Source organism: Gekko japonicus, unplaced genomic scaffold (genome assembly GCF_001447785.1).
Source record: "Gekko japonicus isolate JY-2015 unplaced genomic scaffold, Gekko_japonicus_V1.1 scaffold203, whole genome shotgun sequence".
Lineage (NCBI taxonomy): Eukaryota > Metazoa > Chordata > Lepidosauria > Squamata > Gekkonidae > Gekko > Gekko japonicus.
The window spans coordinates 682,891-706,129 of record NW_015170280.1 but is presented as its reverse complement, the minus strand read 5'-3'; the positions used below and the strand labels follow the sequence as shown (position 1 = coordinate 706,129).

The window sequence follows — 23,239 nt, the reverse complement described above, 5'->3', positions numbered from 1 at the left end:
TGAAAGTAAACAAACGATAAAGTTGGTGGGGAAGAGGAACAGAGAAAAACTTTTAAAAGGGAAAGGGTCTGAGAGCCCGAAACCGGAAGCTACCAGCGAGGTGGGAAAGTCTATAGCGGAATATATGCACCCTCTGCTGGAACAGCTGAATAACTTCAAGGAACAGATGTCTATAGTGACTCAAAGTATTACTGCGCAACAAACCCAGATAAACGATATGATACAAATAATGAAGCAAGATACTGAGAAGGTAAAGGAAGTGGCTGCAACTACCCAGAAGGTGAAGAAAAAAGTGCAAAAACTGGAAAGGAAACAAATCTCCATGGAAGATCAACTGTTGCAAGTGCAAATGGAAAAGGCCAACATGATTCTTCGCTTCCAGGGCATGCCAGAGAACAGGGGGAGAATCTTAAAGAAGTGATGAGTGAATTACTAGCCCCAGTGACAGAAATGAAGGTGGAATCGTTGCTGAGCGAGATGGATGTGGTTTACAGATCATATTCAGGCTATATAAAGAAAAATAATCTGCCTGGGGAAATTGTCGTAAGATTCTCGAAGAGGCATGTGAGGGATGCAATCCTGAAAGCAGTCGCTGGAATACCCCTGAAAGTGGGGGAAAATACTATCAGAACGCTAAAGGATATTCCATTTGAAGTAAGACAATGGAGAAAGAAGTACAAAGAGCTTGTGCTTTTTCTTCAGACAAACTCAATTGGATATAAATGGCTATTTCCAGAAGGCGTTACTTTCAAGTTCAAGGATAAAAAAGAAAAGATTGACTGTTTTGAAAGCTCAAGAATTCCTAAGGGTTCAGCTGGGAAGACCAGAGGACGGGAAAAAAGAAGAGGACAGCAAGTCTAGTGGCGAGCTGAACTTGGGTTCTTCCGGAGAGGACTCTCTGACAGAGCAAGGGGCAGCTGCTCCAAAAGTCCTTATAAGCTGTGGAAGAGACGAGGAAAGGAGAAGTGAAGGCTGAAGGACTCTGAATTGTGCCTTTGAGAACTCTGAAAGGGGATGATTGGGGGTACTGTTTCTAGACAGTTAAATTTAAGAGTTAAAGAAAAAGAAAGTAATATAAACGTTTGACTCAGTTTATAATAATCTAAATGAAATGAAAATTTGTTGCAACTAAGCTAGCGAGGATCTCCTCTCTTGGGTTTTTAGTTAGTAGTGGGTTATTTTGCTTTATCCTATATATGTAGTCCCCCCTTCCTTTTTTTCTGTAGTAGTTTTGTAGTTTTATAAAAAATAATAAAAAATCCCCTCCGGGGGCTCAAAAGAACAACAACAGAAAGGCTGAAGTCTCAGCACCTCTCTCCTTATAGATGTTCCCTCCCCAGTACGTGATTCTACGTAATAGCTCCCCAGTCATGCTCACTTGATCTGCAAACCTTTGACAGCTATTACAACTCCACCTATCAAAAATCTTGGTTGATGGTTGAGGTGAGCTGATTGGGTGTGTCACAGAACAGGTTCATATGCCTCCATTGTGTGTTTGTGAGAGAGTGTGCTTCTGTGTAGTTATGACCTCAAGACTGAGGTGTTCTTGACACAGGGGTTTTTTGATGCAGAACTTAACCAAATAGTGCTGTGAACTGAAGTTGCAAAAAAAACCCTGCACATAGAATAAGATCAGGGAAAAAACAAAGTGGGTTTAGAAAAGCGGGGGGGGGGAACATAATGTTGGTTTATAAAATTATGCACAGGGTAGAGAGAGTAGACCGAGAGAACCTTTCTCCCTCTTCTGAAACACTAGAAGTCAAAGGCATCCGATTAAGTTGTTCGGCCATAGATGGACAAAAAGAGATACTTCTTTACTCAATGAGTGATTAAGATGTGGAGTTTGCTGCCTGAGGATATAGTGGTGACCACAAGCATAGATGGCTTTAAAAGGGGATTAAGACATATTCATAGAGGATAGGTTCGTCAGTAGCTATTAGCCATGGTGACCAAAGGGAACTTCCACATTCAAAGGCAATAAACCTCTGAATCGCAGTTCCAGGAGGCAATATCAAGGGAAAACCTTGGCCTCTATGCCCTGTTATTGGCCCTCCAGAGTAACTGGCTGGCCACTGTGTGAGAAAGGATGCTGGGCTAGATGGACTGCTCGACTGATCCATGTTCTCATGTTCTTATGCCCCCTGCCCTCAGCTGGAGATAGAAAGTGCTTGTGAGGGGTGTAAGTGCTGAACACTGAAGCCATAGTGGCACAGCCAAAGTTATTTCTTCCATTGGGATGGTGTATATCTGAAAATGCAGGCACCATGTCCCCCCAAATGGGTGGGGCACATCCAGGCATGTAGCTACATTGTGGCATTTCGGGGCCCAGCCTCCCCCGACTTTCTTTCAAGGCCCCCTGAGTTTCCATGCATCCCAGGCCCCCCAACACTCTGGGCATCCCGGAGTACTCCCCCCCCCCGCTGCTGCTGCCCCTTCCCCAAGTGAGGGCTTGTTCGATGCGACTTCTCTGCCTGTCAGCAGCTCTGCCGGCTCCATCCCGGGCTGGTGGTTGGGGGGAGGGGAGGGGCTGTGGGTCCTGAGCTGGTGGCGGGTGCGCTCGCCTTGGCTGGCTGGCAGCTCTCTGAGTGGGCGAGCGCACTGGTGTGTTCTTCCACCGCCTTGCCTTGCCTTGCCGCCTGCCTTTCCTACCTGGCCCCTGTAAAAGGGAGAGCAGCGGGAGGTTGGTGCACTGCACACCTGTATGGGAGGCTGGGCTTGCACCTGGCTGACCACGAGAAAGAAAAAAAAGCGGCCGCCACAGGAGAGGAGACACCGTCTGCTTTTTCAGCATGCCTGCTGGATTTCAGCTGCCCTCCATCTCCGGGGAAAGTGTCCGCCCTGCCTGCTGGCTGGCGGAGACCACGCAAGAGAGCCATAAGAGGACCTGACCCCAGCCAGCTAGGAGTGTGTTGGCGGGAAGCTTTAACTTTAATCAACTTGGTGCCCCCTAAGAAATGCCTCCTGAAAAAGGAAATCCTGGCTACGGGCCTGTGCACATCTGTTAATGTTGCCCCGCCCTCTTCTACCAGGAGGTCCTGCCCAGTTTGCACTGCACTACTGCATCAAGAGATGCTGTGGGTGGAGTCACCAAATGCCCTGTTGCACCCCGGAATGCTTACCCCTTTTGATTCATTTTACATTTGACAAGCCTTTATTGGCATACATATATACATACAATAGGAGCCTTTTGATTCATAAAAGGCAAAGCTCTTTTTCAGTGGCTGGTCTGCATGGACCAGTGGTTTACCTCTTCCCACAGAAACAGTGAGGTTTGAGCTTGGGTGGGAATCGCACTGTCTGGCTTGGAAGCCCTTTTGCCTGATTATTTGACAAGGGAGGCATTCTGCATATGTGCAGAGACATTCAGGTTTTGATATGTGCTCAGTATGCTTGAAGAGTCAGCCCCAGCTTTGAAAACCTGCCTTGGGGCTGCCTCTTGGCTCAGCTTAGTCATAGGAGCTGATTTGATCTGATGAGTCACACCCTTGATGTGTCTACCTCAGTGGTGATTCCTACTTTGACTAGCAGCATCTTTGACCCCCCCCCCCTTGCTCTTTCCCATCTTTGAAACCTGGGACTTTTTGCAGGCAAATGGTTGCTGCTATGGTCAGCTGGGTTGCTTGGGCCACCATGAAAGCATAGCCCTGCAGAAGGCCGACTGTGAAAGTACAGACTTGGAAGTAGGGTTGCCAAGTGCTTACCTGTTCTGGAGCGGGGGAGTCCAGACTTGCTCCGGGAGTCTTCGCGCGTGCGCGCACACCGCAAGCACATCACACGGAAGTGACGCAAGCATGTTGGGGACGGGGCCACAATCATCCGAGGGGAAACCATAGAGTTTTCCCTTGGATGATTGTGGCCCCGTCCCCAACATCCCCGACATGCTTGCGTCACTTCCGTGTGACGTACTTTGGGGGTGGGGTTCCCCCGGGGGCCCAATCCGGCGGCGGCAGGAAACGGGCCTCCCGGGGGGGGGGGACTTGACATCCCTACTTGGAAGACATCCCAAGTGTGCATATTTGGGGGACTTTTTAGGTACACAGGCAGATGTTAAATAAAAAAAAAAAGAGGACTGGTCAAATTTGTTGCAGAGTTAGAGGGGGGGAAAGGAAGCAGAGTTTCTGAGTTAACTGGCGTGTTTGAGCCACAGAGATTGTGACTTCTAGCCTGTTAAAGGTTGACAAGCCCTGGAAATGTGTCCTTATATCCTACTGAACCACACACACCAAAGTAAAGAAAGAATCACTACCCCCACACACAGGAACACCCATGAAACTGCCTTGTACTGAATCAGACCAGCAGTTCATCAAGGTCAGTGCTCCAGAGTCTCAGCAGAGGTCTTTCAGATCACTCACCACTTGATCTTTTAAGCTGGAGATGCGTGGAATTGAGCCTGGGACTGTCGACATGCCAAGCAGATGCTCTGCTACTGAGCCCTGGCCCCTTTCCACTAGTCTTCAAACTACAACAAAATTCAAAGGCAAACATTTGTACCAATTAATAATTGTAAATAGTGAAACAAATGAAATGGGAGGTCTGTAAATTTCACGGCATCCTGGGGGAATGACTGTCTCCCAAGAGCTGTTCAGGATCTTCTTGGAGGGGGAGATGTGGATTAGGGTACGAATTTCATGTTTTATTTATTCCTCCCCCCACCACCCAATGTCTGCTTGTGGGCCCCCATCTTGTGTTCCTCTATTCCTAAGATGTGGCTCCTCACCTTGATGTATAGCACCAGGTTTCTTCCCCACCCCTTCCTTTCTTTGCCTGGGAAAGATCCGCTGAAGAGTCTGCTAAATTCTGTCACAACTTAAAACGTGAAGAAATGTTTCCATGGCTGATGGTTTTATTTAAGAGGCCATCAACAGCGGCTCTTGCAGCCCTAACCAGCTGAGGATCAAGTCTGTGAAAAAGCCTTTCTGCATACCACAATCAATCCTGTGGATGTCTCTTTTCTGTGCATTTACGCTTGTTGGACATTTGCATGCCAGCATGAAGAGCTGCTGCAGTGGACGAGAGCATCTCAAGTGGTGTTTAGTGCATGATGCATTTCCTTGCTTTATGTGCATTTTAGTGGTCTGAAGCAGCAGAGTGCATGAAAACACCCACAGGCGTTCATGGTTCCTTGATAGTCTTTCTCCCCCCCCCCCCCCCCAAGGGCTGAGTGAATTGTGATGTATCGATTTTTCCTACGGCAGCTAACTCTAATGCGTCAGTTTATAGACCAAATGAGCCAAGCTCTTTCTTTTCTTTAAGGGGAAAGGGGGGGGGGGGTTGATCGGATGGAATTAAGTGCCATCCCTTTTTGTTGTGCCCCATGCAGCATGCTTTCTGCAGGAAGGTTTAGCCTTTTAAAGCCCAGCGGACAATACCCACCATGCTCCTCAATGGCAGCAGCCCAGTGCCTTCTGCCTGCCCTAGGGGGTAGGAGGCTAGGGATCACGTTCTCCCCCTCCTGCTGCATCCTGATGGTGGAGATGGCCGGCAAATGAATTTGACACAAGCAGCAGCTTGTTCTGGCCTCTGCTCCCCTCCTATTGGCTACTTTTAAACCAATGATTTTCTTTCATTCTCTTCCTGTTGAAAGAGATGCTGTGTGCAGGGAATAACTAGGCTACCGCACAAAGGCTGGGTACCAGGGAAGGAGGAGGCAGTAGCTATTAACTCTTTTTTTGCTCTCTCCTCTGACTGTCTCTTTCTTTTTCTGTATATGTTGGTCACATGCAGGAGAGCTGGGAAATGTGCTTTGTGGTTTGAACGAGAAATCTGGACCTAAGAATTGTGGGTTGTGGATTCCCAGGCTTTGTCTCTCTCTCTAACCATGGAGAGCCATAGAGATGTCCAACACTGGTACCTGCCCTAGCTGGGGGCTTGCAGTGTGTCAGGATCCAATCCAGAGGTTTCCTAGTTATCCACGGCCAACCCAGATATGGAGACCAAAGCCTGTTTGTCTAGACTGGAGTGTAGCTGCCCCTGGCTGGTGTCAGTCTTCAGGTCTCTTCTTTTTCTTCTTGATCCCTGAGTCATCCGAGGCTGTGTGCTCTTCAGCTGCTTTCCTCAGGCCATTGGGAGGGTCTTTGTTGTGTGGGGAGGGGGAGGGGTTAGTGGCGTGATGCCTTGGGGTAGGGGTTGTGGCTGGTGATCTCTAACTGTATGTGAGAGGCAGCCTGAACATACTTGGCTGGTTAGTGCTGGGGTCTCTCGCCTCTTGCTTCATCCCTGATTGGTGATGGCTTCTTTCCCCCAAACTTTAGCTTCTTCTTGTGTTTTCATAAGACCATAAGGAGAGCCCTGCTGGATCAGACCAGTGGTCCATCGAGTCCAGCATCCTGTCTCACACAGTGGCCAACCACTTCCTCTGGAGGGCCAGCAACGAGACGTAGAGGCTGAGGCCTTCCCCTGACTTCACCTCTTGGCACTGGTATTCAGAGTTTTACTGCCTCTGAATGTGGAGGTGCCCTATAGTAACAATGGCTAGTAGCCACTGATGGACCTATTCTCCATGAATTTATTTGATCCCCTTTAAAGCCATTTTCATTCCACATTAGCCCTACTGTCTGTCCTCCCTCCCTCTGTTATCTCCTTGATGGCTGGGATGTGGCCTGTCTGCTTCTTGAGGCAGAGATTTATGGCTGCTTATGGCTCTGTTCAGCACACACTGTCTGGATGGTGCTCAGAAATCTTGTCTTGGGTATCTGATGCTGCTCTTTTTCCTCTTCATGTAGATGCTGTGAGAGTGTGGGGTGGATGTGTACGGTGCAAGGAGACTTTTCTAAGCTTTTCCAATCAGTCCAGAAATGAGAGAGAAGCTTTCTTGGTTTAATTGTGTTCTGTGAAGTGGAATAGATGCTGTGGTTGAGGAAATGAGAAATTCAGTTTGCACAAGAAACCAGGTTTCGTGTAGTTTTTGTTGTTGTTGTTGCAAAGATTGAAGGTGTGGGTGGGGAGAGAACTTTCATGCTGGGGTTTCCCCCAGGTCTTTTACTAGCACTACTTTGACAGATAATCCGTTTTTTTAATCCCCCCACCCACATGCATACATCAGTCCCTTCTAGCTACACTTCTGTCTGTTCATTCTTTGGTAGAAAATTGACACCTCTTTCATAGGAAGCTGGAATACCAGATTTCTGCCAACATGTTGCATTTAAACATGTTGCTTTCTTATTCTGCTGCGTCAATTTCTTCAGTCCACTGCAAGGATTGGGTGACATTGGGCTGCTAGCTACAGACACTTGTTCTCTAAAGGTGTGAACTCATGAAACTGCCTTAAACTAGCCCAGTTCACAAGGTACAGTGAATGCACATCCAATCCACAAATGGGGTCCACTCAATTTTTCTTTATATTTGCACTCAGTAATTTTCATGGTACATTCAATGCATGGACAGCTGAATGTGTGATCACAACCACACATCTTCTCAGATGCTGCTCCCAGGTTTGTCACGTGAATGCCTTATAGGTCTTTCTTTCAAACAGATGTATGCACATACTTGCTTGGATGTACATGCATTCCCTGTAACACTTGAACAGGCCTATCAAATCACACCATTGTTTATTCTAGTTGCTCAGACTGTCAGTCGCTTTCAGGCCGCAAGTCTTTTCTGAACTAGAGACCCAGGAGTTAAATCTAGAGTCTTCTGCATGCAAACTAAGGGCTCTGCCAGGGGCTGTGTCCCCCCCCTCCCCATAGGGTGAAACAGGTGGCCTTCCATGTAGTGACTGCCTCAGGTACCACTGGGGTCTCTTGGGGGGCAGAATGAGCAACAGACGAGTCTGACCCATTAGGAACAACCTGCTAGGAAGTCATTTAGTACAACTCTGATGAAAGTGAGCTGGATCTGGCACGATTTTATGCAGAAGACCATTGGATGGGATTGTGATCCGTTTTAGTTAGTAGATGAGGGGTTGTGTTGGATTTTCTGCCTCGGGCACAAAAATGTTTTGTTTGAAAGTGTCTCTTCTGGAATTTGCTTCGGTGACACCCAGGTAGAAATCTCTGTCTTTTGGAGGCAAGGAACAGCCCCAGTTAAAAGGGAAGAGTCCAGTGATCCTTGCTTAGTGGCATCGCTTTGTCCACCTATGGTTGCAGACCTCCCCTCAAGCAAATATTTCACACTAACCCAGTATGAAACACAGAATATTAACTTGTTCTTAAATAAGAATAGCAGGCATTTTGGTAGCCCTTTCTGAGTTTTCTGTCTCTTTCACCAATGCAAAAGCACCCTTTTCAGAAACAAACCCTGGGATACTCAGTGCCAGGTTGCCTCCAGACCAACCCCTTTGGGAACAATCGTGCACTGTCTTCTTTGGCAATGCTGTCTGCTGAAGAGTCTGCTGGGTGCCCCCAAATGTTGCCAGTGTGAACAAAAGTGGCAATGTTGTTCCCTGGGGCCTTGAAGGAGTCTCAAAACATCATTCCCCTGCATTTCTGAATTGGCAAGATAAGGATTTGTTAACCTGCAGATGCTACATTAGCAGTGTTAGTTTGATTTGGTCTAAGAGTGAAGCCAGCATTGCCTTTACCAATATGTTTAAAAGCCTGCTGTTAAGACTGTATTGTATGTGTATAGTGAAGGACTATGCAGTGCAAAGATGCTTAGGACAACAGTTCATCTCTCCTCTGTGCACAGAGGTGTCATTTTTATTTATGTATTTTATTTATGCCCTGCCTTGCTCCCCAGTGGGGTCCCAAAGCAACTTACATTGTTCTCTCTTTCATTTTATCCTCACAACACCTTGTGAGATGGGTTAGGCTGAGATTGTGGGACTGTCCTGGGGTCACCTGACAAGCAGGGATTTGAACCTGGGTCTTCCAGATTCTAATCTGGTACTGTTTCCCCCCTTCCCTAGCTAGTATGAAAATGAAAATGATATTTGGTTTTCTTTGATGCTTCTTCTGGAAAGCTGGATGGATGGGCTTTTCTCACACTTGTGGGCAGGAAAGATTCTTTCACCTTTGTTGCGGAACAGACTGTCTATTAACTTTTTAATGCTTCCCCATTTGCTCTGAAGTGCGCCTGCTTATTTGGCATGTGGTAAACTGTGCCTTGTGGCTGAGATTGGACATCGCCTCTTGTGGTTCAGTACGGGAGAAAGGGGTTGTGTGAATGGGAGAGGGAGGGGTTGTCCCTTTGGGGGCTGGCTGTCCAGGGATCATGAAACTCCTGCTGTGTATAGATGCTAGAGAGCAGTTCCTCTTCCAAACAAGTCTGCATGGACAGTGGGCATTCCAGCGGCCTTAGGAATGGAAATTTAAGAGTGTGACGTTCTGTCTCGGGGGGAGGGGGGGAGGCTGAAGTCTGTTCATGTCATCCTGTTGGTGGGTGCCAAGGAAAGAAGTTTGAGTCACCCTGATGCTCACTTTCTCCCTCTTTCTGTGCTTTTTTTTCAAAGTTCCCTAGCTTTGCTTGTCTAGCTGTTCTTTCTTATTTGAAAGAAAGGCTTTGCTATTTTTTCTTTGGGCCTGTGAGAAGTGGGGAAAAGGGCTCGTGCATTCTTTCAGGAAGTCTTCTTTCCCGTGCTGTCAGTGCCCTCCTGTTCTTCCTCTCTTCTTGAAACTCCGTGCTATTGCTGCCCCCTCCCTCTCCGTTCCTCTGGTGATGCTGCGGCCAGTTGCTGGTGGCCTCAAGAGAAAAGAATGTAAGGATCTGTGATAAGGGGACTGAGGCCAGACAGCGGGACTGGGAATCTGGAGACAAATGCCGCTTCTGGATGGTGCATTCCTGCCCCCCACAGTTTTCGTCTTGAGCCACGTACTTGGAGTGGCTGGCATCTTGTACTGGACCAGATGGAGGAGGGAGGAAGGTACTGTTCTTTATGTAACAAATCCTCTGTGTGTGTATTCTTATGTTCCCACTTCCAGCCTTGAGAGTCAGATTTTGCTTGAGAGCATGAGATCAGGATCTCCGTAAAAGCTCTGGCTGGCCTTCGCTATGGCATTTGCTGAGCTGTCGGGCACTAAAACAGACTTCAGCTGTCAAATGCCCAAACTGAGGGACCCTGGGAATTGTAGTTGTTTGAAGAGGCTGCAAATGTCCTCTGCGCCCTCCTAAAGTGAGAATTTCCTTGGATTACACCTCTGACTAATCTGATTATCACCAGTGTCTGCTGGAGTCAGGACTTCTGATTTACAGTTTTATAATTGTGACTAAATTGTGTATAAATTGTGACTAAATTGTGTATAAATACAGTTTTATAATTGTGACTAAAGGCCACTCAGACAGTTCCCTTGCCAGCTGTGTGATCTGATTTGGTACATATTTTGTCTTGTCTTCTGGTTCTGCTGTTTGTCTCCATGAATGAGAATGTTATCGGAAAACTGTTATTCTGACGTTTTTGTGTATATATACATATGCCTGCTCTATCCACTTTCAGTAAGGTGTTATCTGAGTACACAGCCCCCAGCAGGGAGTGCTTGTCCTTTGTTAGCATAACATTCAAATCAAGTGTGGGTAATGGAGTCCTGAGCTGGATGCCCCAGACTAGGCCAGTATTGTCAGATCTTGGAAGCTAAGCAGGGTTAGTACTTGGTTAGTACTTGGTTGGGAGACCAACAACAACAGTCGAGCCAGGCAATGGCAAACCAACTCTGTTTGTCTCTTGCCTTGAAAACCTTACAAGGTTGTAATGAGTCAGCTGCAACTTGACGGCACCTTCTACCATTTAGGTGAGGGAAGATCAGAAAAGTTCAGCAGACTTCCAAGGCAAACAGAAAGAAAGACTTATTTGCCCAAATTCAGATTTAGACCAAGCATTGAATGCATAGTTGTTTTAAAAACAAGCTGTTTCCTAATGAATTTCTAGTGCTTGCAATTGACAGTGTTGTGTTAGGATGCCATGCATGAAAAACTCGTTGGAGTAAAGGATTAAAACAAACAAACAAAAACAACAACCAAAAATGCCTGCTTTGGGACCCTTGTCCTGGGGTGGTCGGCTGGACATGGAGTCTCTCATCTGCTCTTGGGGATGCTGCTTTTGGGGCAGCAATGCCTTTGGGGAGTCAGTTAATAAGAGCTGGGTTCAGGAGCAGGACAGAGAGGATGCAAGCTGAGGTCTGAGTCGAGAAACTGTCCTGGGAGGCAGGTGGGCCAAGAGCTACCCATGGATGCCTACAGGCCTGCAAGACCCACAGTTTTAGTGAAGCATCCTGGCCTGAACACATGAAGCTGCTTTATACTAAACCAGACCCTTGGCCCATCAAGGTTAGTATTGTTTAGCCCTGACCTGGATAGCCCAGTCAAGCCCGATCTCATCAGATCTCGGAAGCTAAGCAGGGCCAAACCTGGCAAGTATTTGGAGGGGAGACCACCAGGGTCGGGAGGCAGAGGCAGGCTATCAAGCCGCTTCTCTGAACGTCCTCCATGCCCCAGTAGGAGTTGCCAGAGGTCACCATGACTTCCAGGCATGACACACGCATGCGCGCGCGCGCACAAACACACAAAATGCAAAAATACAAAAAAAGTTAGTATTGTCTGTTCATACTGGTGGCAGTTATCCAGGGTTTCAGACAGAGGTCTTTCCCATCACCTACAGCCCAGTCCTTTTAACTGGAGATGCTACAAACTGAATCTGGGGCCTTCTACATACAAAGCAGATGCTCCATCACTAGGCCACAGCATGGCTTCTTAGTCACTCTGCTCTGCAGTTTTTGCTATAGCTGCCTGGAGTTCTCCAACTGTGAAGCATTAAATATTGAAAGAATTGAATGAGAGAATTTGAGCCCTAGGGCATGGAGACCTGGAGGAAAGGTGGAGAAAAAGAACATTTTGACCATCTTTTAAAACCATTTTGCTCCGTCACCTGTTTCACAGCAGTGAGCAAAGGGAGAGCCTTTGGTGAAGGGATGACAAAATCCCCCGGCTCCCCTTAAATGATTCCACTGGCTTCCCCAAAACAAAGTGGACAGTGGGAACTGGAATCAGGATCATGGATGTCATGCTGATTGCAAATAAGGCTGTGAAGCAACAGCTTTAAACCCTGTAAACTGGGGAAGTTTCATTTCCTCTGGCTCTCGTCATTGATCATGAAGTTATTTCTGTTGTAGCTTAAAACCCTGGAGGGGGAAAAGCACTTTCAGCCTAGTTCACATATGTTCTGCATTGGGGTGATGGGCCTGTGTGGGTGAGCTGCAGAGACAGCCTTCACATCACCTCCAAGGCCTGGGCTTTTCCGGTGGTCTCCATATGTATAACCAGCTATGCGTTATCAAGTGATTCCTGGAACCGGCTCTTAAGTGATTCTCAGTGGGGAGACAAACTAACTTCAACCTCTCATTTGTTTACACATCTAAGTGTAAATCAGAATTTGATCTTCAGAAATGGAGTTGGGCCTATCTGGGGTTGTTGAGTCCCTATGTGCTGTCGAGTTGCTACCAATTTATGGTGACTCCAGCAAGGGGCTTTCAAGGCAAGTGAGAGGGAGAGGTGGTTTGCCATTGCCTTCCTCTGCAGAGCCTTCCTTAGTCTCCCTTCCAAGTACTGACCCTGCTTAGCTCCCGAGATTGGGCTATAGTACCATGCCCCCTTCCCTCTCTGGGATCCATACCTGTCCCCCTTTTCCCATTCCGGGATAAGTTGTCATATGAATAATAGTAGGATTTCCTTCTTCAATGCAAGGAGTTCCTAGTTTTCCAAAGACAGCCAGTTGTGGTGGTCATTGGAGATCTTATTCCTTTAGGCAGACATCATTCTTTGGGGCCCACAACTGGCTGTGAGTCTTTGGAATGTCAGTTGTGTTAAACAAACCCTCTTTTAGAACCTGCTTGTGAAGGGAAAAAGATATTCCCCACAGCAGTCTGTAGGTACAGAAACAGCAGATGGTTCTGGTTAACTTGGGTTAATGAATCCCAGAGTAGGTGGACAAGATGATTATTTGGGAAATTATTTTGAAAATTTATATGCTGCCTCTTCAGGCACCTTCTCAAAGTGGCTTACAAAGTAAAAACACCACCACAAAACTATCATGTGCCCAGCACAGGGTTTTTGGTCAATCCCTTGTCCTAGAAGATTGGCAGGCAGGCTGTAACTCTAGACAGACTTGGCAACTTTATGGTGCCCAGCTACGGTTGTCAAAATTGTTAACAAGCTGAGGCTCTGTGGGACACTCTGGAATGGATTTCTGAGTCTGCGATTCTGTCCTTGATTAATTTTCTGGGTCTTCCTTTCTATCCAGTCTTCCGTGGAGTCCCTCTGGCTGCTCTAAGCTCCCTCCTGTCCCCTCCTTCCTACTGTAGGGCCAGGTCAGGTCACTGACAATAGCAGCTTTTCTGTTGCCTCTGGCCCTGAATTTTGCAAGGAATGTGAGGCAGTTGATTGGTTATCTTCTGGGCAGGCAAGGGGGAACATGGGCAAGGGATGTGTAGTGGAAAGCCAGCCAGAGAAGCTGTGGCCATGAGTTGAGGAGACAGTACTAACAGGTTGCTTATCGGAAGGACTCTCTGGAAAAGATTAGCCAGCTGGTGATAAACTGGCAAGGCCTTACTGTTGCTGGTAAGCAGGAGTGAGGGAATTATTATTAGCCTGGGGGGTAGTGGGTGGAGGAAGGGCTAATCTAATTAGAATCCGAGAATCACCCGGAGCAGCAAAGCAGGGCAACAAACTCTTTGGTCCGGAGAAAGAGCACCAGAGAGATCTCTCTAGGAAAAGATCCTGGAGTTGATTCTTGGGTGGCAGCGGAGATGACGACTGGATTTGGGATGTGGAAGCCTGATTTCTTCTTTTGCTGGCAATGGAGAGCACTCACACAGGCTGAAGGGGACTGAAGAGGAGTTATTTTTAGAGGAAGGAAGAGAAGGACGATAAAGCAGCCCCCGTTATCACTGTTGTGGACATTCCAAACCGTCAGTCTCCAAAAATGGTGCGGCGTTAAACTGGGCGAGATTGGGCTGAACCTTTGGGAGTAGGGTGGGGGGCAGTCTTTGGATTAAGAAAAAGAAAATAAGATGGCTATTACGGGTGCAGATGCTGCAGACCCAAGTGGCATGAATGCAAAAAGAAATGAAGGCTCCATTGTTCTCCCTTGGTGGCATTGCAGTTTGTACAACTGCTGCTGTTGACACCAGGACTTGAAAACAGGGTTTGAGGAACAAACAAACGGCTTGGACTGCCCTTCTGCGTTCATGGGGGAGACGGTGGCTGGACTGTGCAAACATGCACATGTGCGTCTCTTGGTATCGAGGTCACAACTGGGGCTTGATGGAAGGAATTTTTTTCCTCTGCAGAATTTACCTCCCATTCCTGGTCATTGAATAACTGAGCTATCCCAGAGTGGTTCTGGATTTGTGCTTTTTTTGTGTGGACTGTTGCTTCCCTGTCTGCAGAGGCCCCAAAGAGTCCCATTTCTCTGTCACTCTGTTTAGAGAGTGTGTGGGAGACCCACCTGGACCTGTGCATTCTGCTGCTTATCCCTTCTTGAGTGAGGAGGGAATTTCAACTGCCTACCCACAGTATTGTAGAGGGTGGGGCAAGGTGGAGCCCTTTGTGGGCTGAAGCAGGATATTAGACAATCTCCGTGACGCAGCTGAACCAGCTTTGTGAAGTTCAGGCATTACCTCTTGCCGTGTTGTTGTCACTGAGGTTTCTTTGCCCTCGTGAGATAAGAGCGTTTGTTTCAACGCCATCTTCCTGGCCCCCCCTGCTTGTGGTTTTGAAGGGCTCCAGACATCTTGGGAGCCTTCCGGTGAAGCAAGTCTTCTTCTCCAAAGGCACAAGAACAGCATCTCCAGCTTGAAGGGCCTTTTTGGAATGATGTTCTCAAAGGCGGAGAGTGCGATTGTCCCATTCGCTGCGTAGGAAGTCGTGGGAGGAGTCGGGCCGCATGAGGTTTAGGAGGCCACGTTGAAAGGGAAACAGGAAGATGGCACAGCTCTGCGGCACGCTGAGGAGCTGAAGCTGCCGGGGACTAAGGGGGTCATGTGGCACATCTTCAGTGGAGAGCGGGAGCTGAAAGCCCACCTGGCGAGCCAGATGTGCTGTATCGGTTAGTACAGCTCTCCTTGGTTTTGACTGCTTTTGAGAGGGGAAACAGAGGGCTTGCTCCTTAGCACAGTTCCTTGAGAGTAAGCAGCCCTCCTTGAGTTCAAAGATTCCTGGTTAAGCATGTTAGGGATTGCAACCTCGGACTCCCATCACCCTTCTCTGACTCATGGGTGGGGGATACTGTCAGTGGGCCATAATCAACCTTGTGGCCTTGAATGTTAAGAAGAGCTTTCAGAGCAGAGGGGACCTTTCTGAGTCACACCAGGGAGGGGGAAAGTTGAATTCTGTTGCTGTGCAGCTTTGTTCAGTCCAGCTTGGAGAGAGCAGAGGGGGATCTCCTAAAAGAGGAAGGGAAGGTGGGCACTGTAACAGGAGGTAGAGTAGGAGATGGTCAGAAGTGACCCTCTCAGAAATTCTTTTTCCATTGGCCTGAATGGGAATGCTCTTGTATAACTTGTTCATTTCAAGGGAACGTACTCAAGTGAATTTATGGAGAGCTGAGAGAAAGTATGCTGCAGGGGCTAGAGTACTGGATTAGGACTAGGCATATCCAGGCCCTGCCATGAATCTTACATATACTCTCAGCCTACCCTTTCCTACTTTACAGGGTTGTTTTTAAAAGAGAGTTGAGGAAAACCAAGTTGGCTGGTCTGGGCTTCATGGGGGGAAATGTATTAGGTCATGCTTCAGGTGACTAAGAAAGGGGGTTCCTGTATGCAAATATTGGGCCAGAAGCTCATCTGTACAGTCACTGCTCTATCACTAGGTACCTGTGCTTATCACAGGTATGGAAACTTGGTTGCATGCTGCGTGTTGTGTTGTCTGTTGCTGTTCTTGGAAAGATTCCTCCCCCCCCCTGCATTTTTTGGAGTGTGTGGGAAATCATAACTAGATGAGTTGTTAGAAATAAGTATAGTAAAGCTGTAAAGATATAATGAGAGAAGCTTTTAAGTGGCAAAGAAAGAGTCCCTTCGCTGCTTTTCCCAATTGGGTTGTCTGAGTACTAAAATAAAGTACACAGTAGCCAGTGGTTTATTATTCTGGAACACCGAAGTTGTTCTGGAGGGAAATGTTGCAAATTGACTGTGCCAAGGCTGAAGTGAGATGGGGCAGAGGTCTTGGGGCCTTCAGCTCACAATCAGAGTGCATGGAGAGCCTGTGAAAGGTCCCCAATATTTCTTAAGAAAGCATCTTACAGGAGGGAAGAAAGTCCCAGATGGCTTGTTAAAAGCCAAAACAAATCTTTTTAATTGGGCCAGTTCTAGCCCTGCTGAGAATACCAGGCTGAATCCCACAGTTCTGTTCTTGCAAAGAAGCCTTTCCTCTGAGCAAGAGACTCGGGACCTCTTTTTGTCTGGTGGGGAAGGGCTCCTTGTGGAATGGATCTTTGGGGTCCAACTCTCTGTATTTTGGGATGCCTAATGGAAGTGCAGCTCTGTAGGTGGAGTTCATCTGGAAGCAGCTCTCTGTGAGGCTGAAAAGAAGACTTTAAACTCTGGGAAAACGCTTGATGGGAGGAGGCGAATTGGGGCTTCTGTTTGCTAGCCACACTGGCATCTTATTGGATTTGAGGGTAACTTTTCTAAGGCATGCATTTTATCTGAGATGGTCATTATTTTGGATTTAAATAACTTTCAGGCAGAAATCCAGAAAGAATTTGGCCCTTTTGAATAAATTGGACCTCCACATTTTTGCCAAATTGCCTTGTTGAGGTTTTTTTGGACTTTCCGGTTACATAAGTACTAGAGTTAATAGCCTTGTGCTGACTGTTCCCGGTCAGTGCAACATCTACATCTTGGACCGAATCCAGGATTCACCTGCCCTCTAGTTAGTACCATGACTGTGCCAAGGCACAAGCTTTTATGGTCATTAGAGACGTGACCTGAACACCCTGAATAGCCTGGTCAGTGAGGATAGTTGAAACTGTCCTTGATTTCTCTGCCTGCTTGCCTTCCTTCTCTTACTCCATCATGCCTGCTATGTTCTGGTCAAGATGGTGATAGTAAGTCCCCACTATTAAGTTATCTTTTGGGTCCTGCGATTTTGTGGGCTGATTCCCCTTATGTTTTCTGATATTGGACCCTATACAGAACTATTCTTCCTATATAGTTTACTTCCAGGGATAGCAGTATCCCACTGATCCCACACACCCCACCCCGGTCACACCATGTTTCTGAAATGCCTGTTATTGTCTACATTCTCACTTTTAACACCAAGCTCTGTAACAACACCCCCCCCCCCAATCTTGGCATGGAGGCTTCTTGCACTTGCACCTAAACACCTCCCAGCATCCTTGGTGCCCTTTCATCTCCTTCTGTGGCTGTCATTCCCTGCCATTTTCCCACTGTCCAGGTCCTGCTTTCCCCCATTAAGATCACCTGGAACACTGGCTCCATCGCTGCTTAGGGAAGAGGCCTCCTGAGCCAAAAGCTCCCCAGCTCCTTTTTGGTTTCCCCCAAGTTTGTTCAAAAGCTGCTCTGCAACCTTGTTGATCCGAAGCGCCAGCAATCTGCTTCCACTTCAGTTCAACTGAGGCTGCCTTTTATTTACAGGGTCCCAAAATGTTTTCCCGTGCCTATCAAATGTTGTGGCAGTGATGCATAGTACTTTTTTCCCTTGGAGAGTTCTTATGCCAGGAGTGGGTTATCGGGGGGAAGTGCTCCTTATACGTTTGCTAAGTTTTAAAAACTTCAGCTTGGACACCAACCCCAGCATCCCCTTATAATAGAAAGCCCTTGATGGTTTGATCAGAGCTGTGCAGAGGGACAGCCCTTGAGCAGTGAGTGAGTTCCAGGGCTTCTGTATGCAAAGTGCAGTGAATTGGGGCTGACCCGTTTCTGCCCATGGATCCTCATGGTCACAGAGAAGCTGCAAGTCCTGGAAGAGTTAGATTTACTCTAGAGATCAAAGTTAAAAGGGGGGGATAAATGCTCAGTTGGGGATAGACAGAGCAGTGGCATTAGTGTATAAAGTGGCATCAGTGTGCGTGGAGCTTTATAAAGCATCAAAGTCAGATCTGTGCCCCAAGGAATTTAAAAGCTACATTTTGCCAGTAGCAGAGAACAACAAAGGTAGGGGGATATGTAGGAAAAGGAAAGACAAGGGACCTAAAAATGTGCCTTCATTTTGCCTGTCTGTCTCATGCTTTCCACTATGCCAATTGCTTTTCCTGTGCCTCTTGACCTGCACGCCAGTCCTTGGGCATGAGAGGTCCCTGCTGTTCCCATTTTCCAGATGGCAATCTGAGGCTGAGAAGGAGTGATGTGTGTATACAGCAGAATGGTTTGAATTCACTTCCCCCCGAACATTGTTGAATGCTGTTCTCTGGGTCTGATGACCCAGGTACAGTAGACTCATATGTGCAGCCCTGGCCATGAAGAGATGAGGAGCTGTCAGAATTCTCTGAGCTGGGCAAGGGATTTCCCATTGTTAAACATTTGAGCAGTTTGAAATGCATAATGTTTGGGGTTTATTTGTTACTGTTTTCAGTGTAGTTAGCATTTTGAGAAAAAACTAGCTATCCAAAGCAAACTGTTTCTTTTTGATTCACATTAGCGTATACTTAGATCCTGTATGTCTGTAATATGTGTACCTATGAATTCAGCGGGTTAAAAACAGAAACCTAAATAAGGAGAGAGAATGGTATTTGACTTTCAAATGAGAAATCAAACATTGCAAGACTGAGTTGAACCGATAGCATCAGCGTAACTAAAGAAACTCTGTTTATGCCTTTGAGTGGAGGGAGCATGCTGCAAAGAAGCCAACACAAATTTCTGAAAGTTTTCCTTCTGATCTCTTTTCCTATGCTTGAAGTTTTGATTAATTCAGATTTCCTTAATTAAACCTTTTGAATATTGAATGGGGACTTGTTGCTGTCACTCAGGGTAGAGAAATAGTATTTTCCCTGTCCAGGAGGGCTAGTGATGCTGGAGGGTGGATTCTGATGCAATGTCTGGCTGGGCTCAATTGCTAAAGTTGTTCTGCATGCGCTTTCTGCATGGCTTGTGTTTTCCACTAGTGGACGGCCCTGTTGCTAAAATCAACGCTTGGCCTGGGTTCCTGTTGGGCCTCTTCCCGTTCTGACTGATTCTTTTTGCAAATGAGAAAACTCACCTTTTGGTTGGGAAGCAATTGGTGACCACAATATGGCCAAGGGAAGTGCATACTGGGGATGGAGGCCCTTTTACTCCTGTGTTTGTTGGTGTGGTTGGAATGCACTTGGTACCTGAAGCACTCTGGAAAGTTCAAAGCTCTCCAGGTGTCCTTGGACTGAGCTTGAGAGCCTGAAATAAATATTAAATCCCTAAAATCCAATGAACCAAAATACAGTGAAAGAATAAGCTGCTAATTACCACTATTGTTTAAGGCTCGAAAAGGCCTCCTCCTTAATGCAGGCAGATGCAGCAGTTTTATGCATTTCATGAAACCGACACGCTCCGGAAAAGCAGCAAAAGGTATATAATTCAGCTGTGTAGAAATAGCAAAGCCTGTTTTTAAGCTTTTTGGGCTTTCCTTGGATGCTCTTGTAAGCCTACTGATTTTCTTTTCTCCAGGTCCCAAAAGAGGCTTTCAAATGGTTCTGCGGCATGAATACACAGCAGTGCACTCCTTGTTTTCCAGTGGGCTGAAAGGCTAACCTGAATTCTTTCTGTCTTTCTGTGTCCTTTTCAACAGATGAACGGGATCGAGTCCAGAAGAAGACCTTCACCAAATGGGTGAACAAGCACCTGATGAAGGTAAGCCTGGTTCTAGTTTATTGGCTGAAGGCCACCCCCCATTTTGTCCCATCCTATGATGTTTGTTCGTAAAGCCTTCGTAATGTGGTTAAAGGCCTGTCTGCCTAATGCTTTGTGTATTTTGTGCAAAAGGAAGGAGAATGTACAGATACTGGCATCTGGATTTTTAAAGCATGTTTTCCAGTCCTTATGGCTGCAGAAACAAACTGTAAAGTGTGACATCTTGGGGGAGGGGGCAGGTTTTCCTCTTATCAGAGGGTGGGGCTTTAATGCCATTTATTAATCCTCTGCACCTCCCTGTACCAAATATATGTGATTTCAGTGTTTCTCTGAATCCCCTTTCCCATGCATATTTCCACTGCGTTGCGGGAGGTGTTCAGAGAAGACTTCAAGGCCTCTGAACAGCTTCCTCTTTCCCACAGGTGCGCAAGCACATCAATGACCTCTACGAGGACTTGCGGGATGGCCACAACCTCATCTCTCTGCTGGAGGTCCTTTCAGGTGTCAAATTGGTAAGTTTCCCAGCCAGCTAAGCAATAAAAGCTGTCTAACTACCTGGGAGAGCATCCTCCTTCTTAGCCCAGACTTTTAGCCAAAGACATATTCCTTAGATCTGGAGCATATTTGGGGATCTGTTTGATTTCCTCATTGCATAGCATTTATATTGACATGTTCCTTTATAAAGTATATTCTTCCCATCAGGTAATATTAATCTGTATATAGGAAAAGAATGTATACTGTGTTTCAGAGATGGTAGCTAGGATGTATGGGGCCATCTGGCTGGGACCTTGGGGTTACCCAAAGCTTGAACCTGCAGCAGGCTTGAAATTTAGGAGCTGAGAATTATAGCAGGGATTCCCTATATGTGCCAGCAGGAAAACCTGCAAGGACAGGCAGAAGGTGTCCTCCTTGCTTGTCCCCCTCTAATAGATATATTAGTCTAAATAAGTAGACTGTCTTTTGTCACTTGTGACCCTCCCCCCATCTTAATAGATGCGGGGTCTGACAATTGTTATGATGGTGATGGTCATCTCTGTGTGTGTATGTGTGTGTGTGGGCACATGTACACATCTATGCTGCACTGCTGAATGTGCAAAACTAAATAAAGGGGCTTTGTAAAGGGCTAAACTAAATGTTACTGTTTTTGAAGAGTCGGATTGGAGTTCTCAGTCTCAGTTTGTGTTCATTGCAGCCACACAACAGCTTCAAGGAATGGCTTCTTTAAAAAAAAAAGAAGAGGAGGAGGAGGAGAGCCCCAGTGGGCTTGGAACAGTGCTGTGGGGGTGGAGAGCTCCTGCTTCCCTCCAAGCTGTTTCTCTGTATGAAAACCATGCAGGGGAGATAGTTATTTTCCTGATTTTGCTACTCTGTATGGAGTGTCTGTACACCTGGAACAGCAAAATCAGGGAAATAACTCCCCTCCAGTGTGATTTTTGCCCAGGAAAGTGACTTGGGTGGAGGCAGGAGGCCTTCCTCCACTCACATCACCATTCTGAGCCCATTTGGGCTCTTTCTTAAAGAAGAAGAAAAAAAAGCAGCTCCCTGTAGCTGCTGTGCAGCTGCAGGGAACACAAGTTGATTCTGGGAAACCCAGATCCAACTCTTTTAGAAACAGTAACATTTAGTTTGGCCCAAAGACACCTCAGTTGTACTAGTTTTGAAGCTGTGCATTTTCAGGCTGGTGCTGTCTCACTAGCTGCTCACTTATAGGAGTGTGCCATGACCGGCACAGGGTCTTGCCAATCCTGTCTAAGATCTACTCCTCTGGGTTGTACCTTGGAGGTTGGTTGCTGCCCCCCCAATCCTCTGAGAAGAGGGTAGTTGGGAAGGGCCCGTCAGGATTGACCACCACCTTTGGGCTCTGGGTCTACCAAGCCTCCCTGGCACCCTGTTTGGATCAGAATACCACAGCCGTGCCTGCGTGAGTATGGTCAAGCTGTGTTTTTTTGCATCATCCCAGAACAGAATTTGACAAAGAACGAATCCAAACTGGCTTTTCAGAAATGGCAATCCCTTTCTAGACTGGGCAGCACCTTGTGGGATGGGCCCTGAGTCAGAATAAGGTCCTGCACAAGAGTTCAGATATGGCTCTCGAATGGCAGGTGGCACGGGCAATGACTGATGGCTGTCCCCTCCAATAGAAAAGATGCCCTCTTTGGAAAAGGCTTTTTCCATGGGACCTGTGGCCTGATGCTGTGGCTTAGCATTGTTTATTGATGCCATGAATCCATGGGAAAGGGCCTGCCCGTGGAGGGGCAGGTGGGCCTGGGAAAGGTGGTCAGAAACCCTCTGGAGGGGAAGGTGCTGAATTGCCACTATTGATGGGCCACTTCCACACATGTGGATGGGAATTACAGATGGTGAGAGGCAGCATCCCCAGGGCTGTCTCTTGCTATGCTTTCTGGGCAGCTGGGAACTGTCTTGAAGTGATAGCCAGTACCTTCTGCATTGGGGGGGGGGTCTCTATTGTGAGCTGTGACCTGATTATGAGACCAGAAAGAATGTGATTTCTGGCCCCATGAAAGAGTGATCCGATGTTCTGCCCTTTACTTCTTGTGAATGTTTGCTGTGGGCAAGATCTGGGATAAGCCATGTGTTCTACTTTAAAATAACAAAAACCCTAGAGCACGGAGGGCAAAGGAGACCATTTTTTTGGCCCCTCTTTCCTCCTCCTGTGCATTTTGTGCCTGCTGCATTTTGTTTCTTTGGGCAAGTGTTTGCCATTTCTTCCCTTTGGTGCTGTTTGTCTGCCGTGCCTGTTAGCCAAAGGACCCTGCTGGGCAGAAGAGCCTTCGCTTGGTGAGAGGGCCATCCTGGTGTCGCACAAGCAGTGAAGACTGCGAGGAGGAGGAGGAGGAGGAGGAGGATGGTGATGGAGTATGTCGATGGCCTTTGACAGCTGAGCTGGCAGTTACTGACACACCAGGGCGCAGCCAGATAATCCAGGCGTGGCTGGGGTATCTGCTAAGGAATGGAGGAATTAATAGTTTCCGAGGACAGCCGTGTTGGTCTACAGCAAAACAGTTAGATCTGAGTCCAGTAGCACCTTAGAGACCAGCAAGAATTTCAGGGCGTAAGATTTTGAGAGTCAGGAATTAATACTAATTCTGCTTAGCATAATAATTCCCAAGTTCAAAGCAACCTCACATGCAGTATTACTGCGACCCTTAATGCAGTCCTGAATGAGCTCCATATTGCAGGTAATGGGTTGGATCTGCCAGAGCAAATGGCCCCTGCTAGTCTCACTAAAGTGCTCACGCTCGCACGCCTGCTTGCACTGAAGACAGACCTGATGTTTTTAGATCAGTGCAGCAGCTCATGGAAGCACACACCTTTTCTCTCCAGTGTTAAATTCTGGCAAAATTGGTTTGGCCAGGTTGGCAGCAGCAGCTGGCTGTGATTGGTCTTGATTGGCTACCATCCCCTCTGATGTCACAGAGAACCCTTTCTCCCTGTCCTTGGAGCAGTTTTGCAATTAAAACACACACACACTTCTCTTTTAATTAGTAAGGTGGTAAATGAAGAGATAAACA

The 23,239-nt window shown here is 47.1% G+C and overlaps 1 protein-coding gene across 1 annotated transcript in view; it reads left to right on the top strand.

Annotated features, from left to right (window-relative positions):
• The window catches only part of MACF1 (microtubule-actin crosslinking factor 1), a 373,337-nt gene that overhangs the window by 100,823 nt on the left and 249,275 nt on the right, over positions 1 to 23,239 (top strand). Inside the window, 2 exon segments of the mRNA XM_015417776.1 lie at positions 19,645 to 19,706; positions 20,129 to 20,218. Of these exon segments, the coding sequence (XP_015273262.1) occupies positions 19,645 to 19,706; positions 20,129 to 20,218 (152 nt within the window).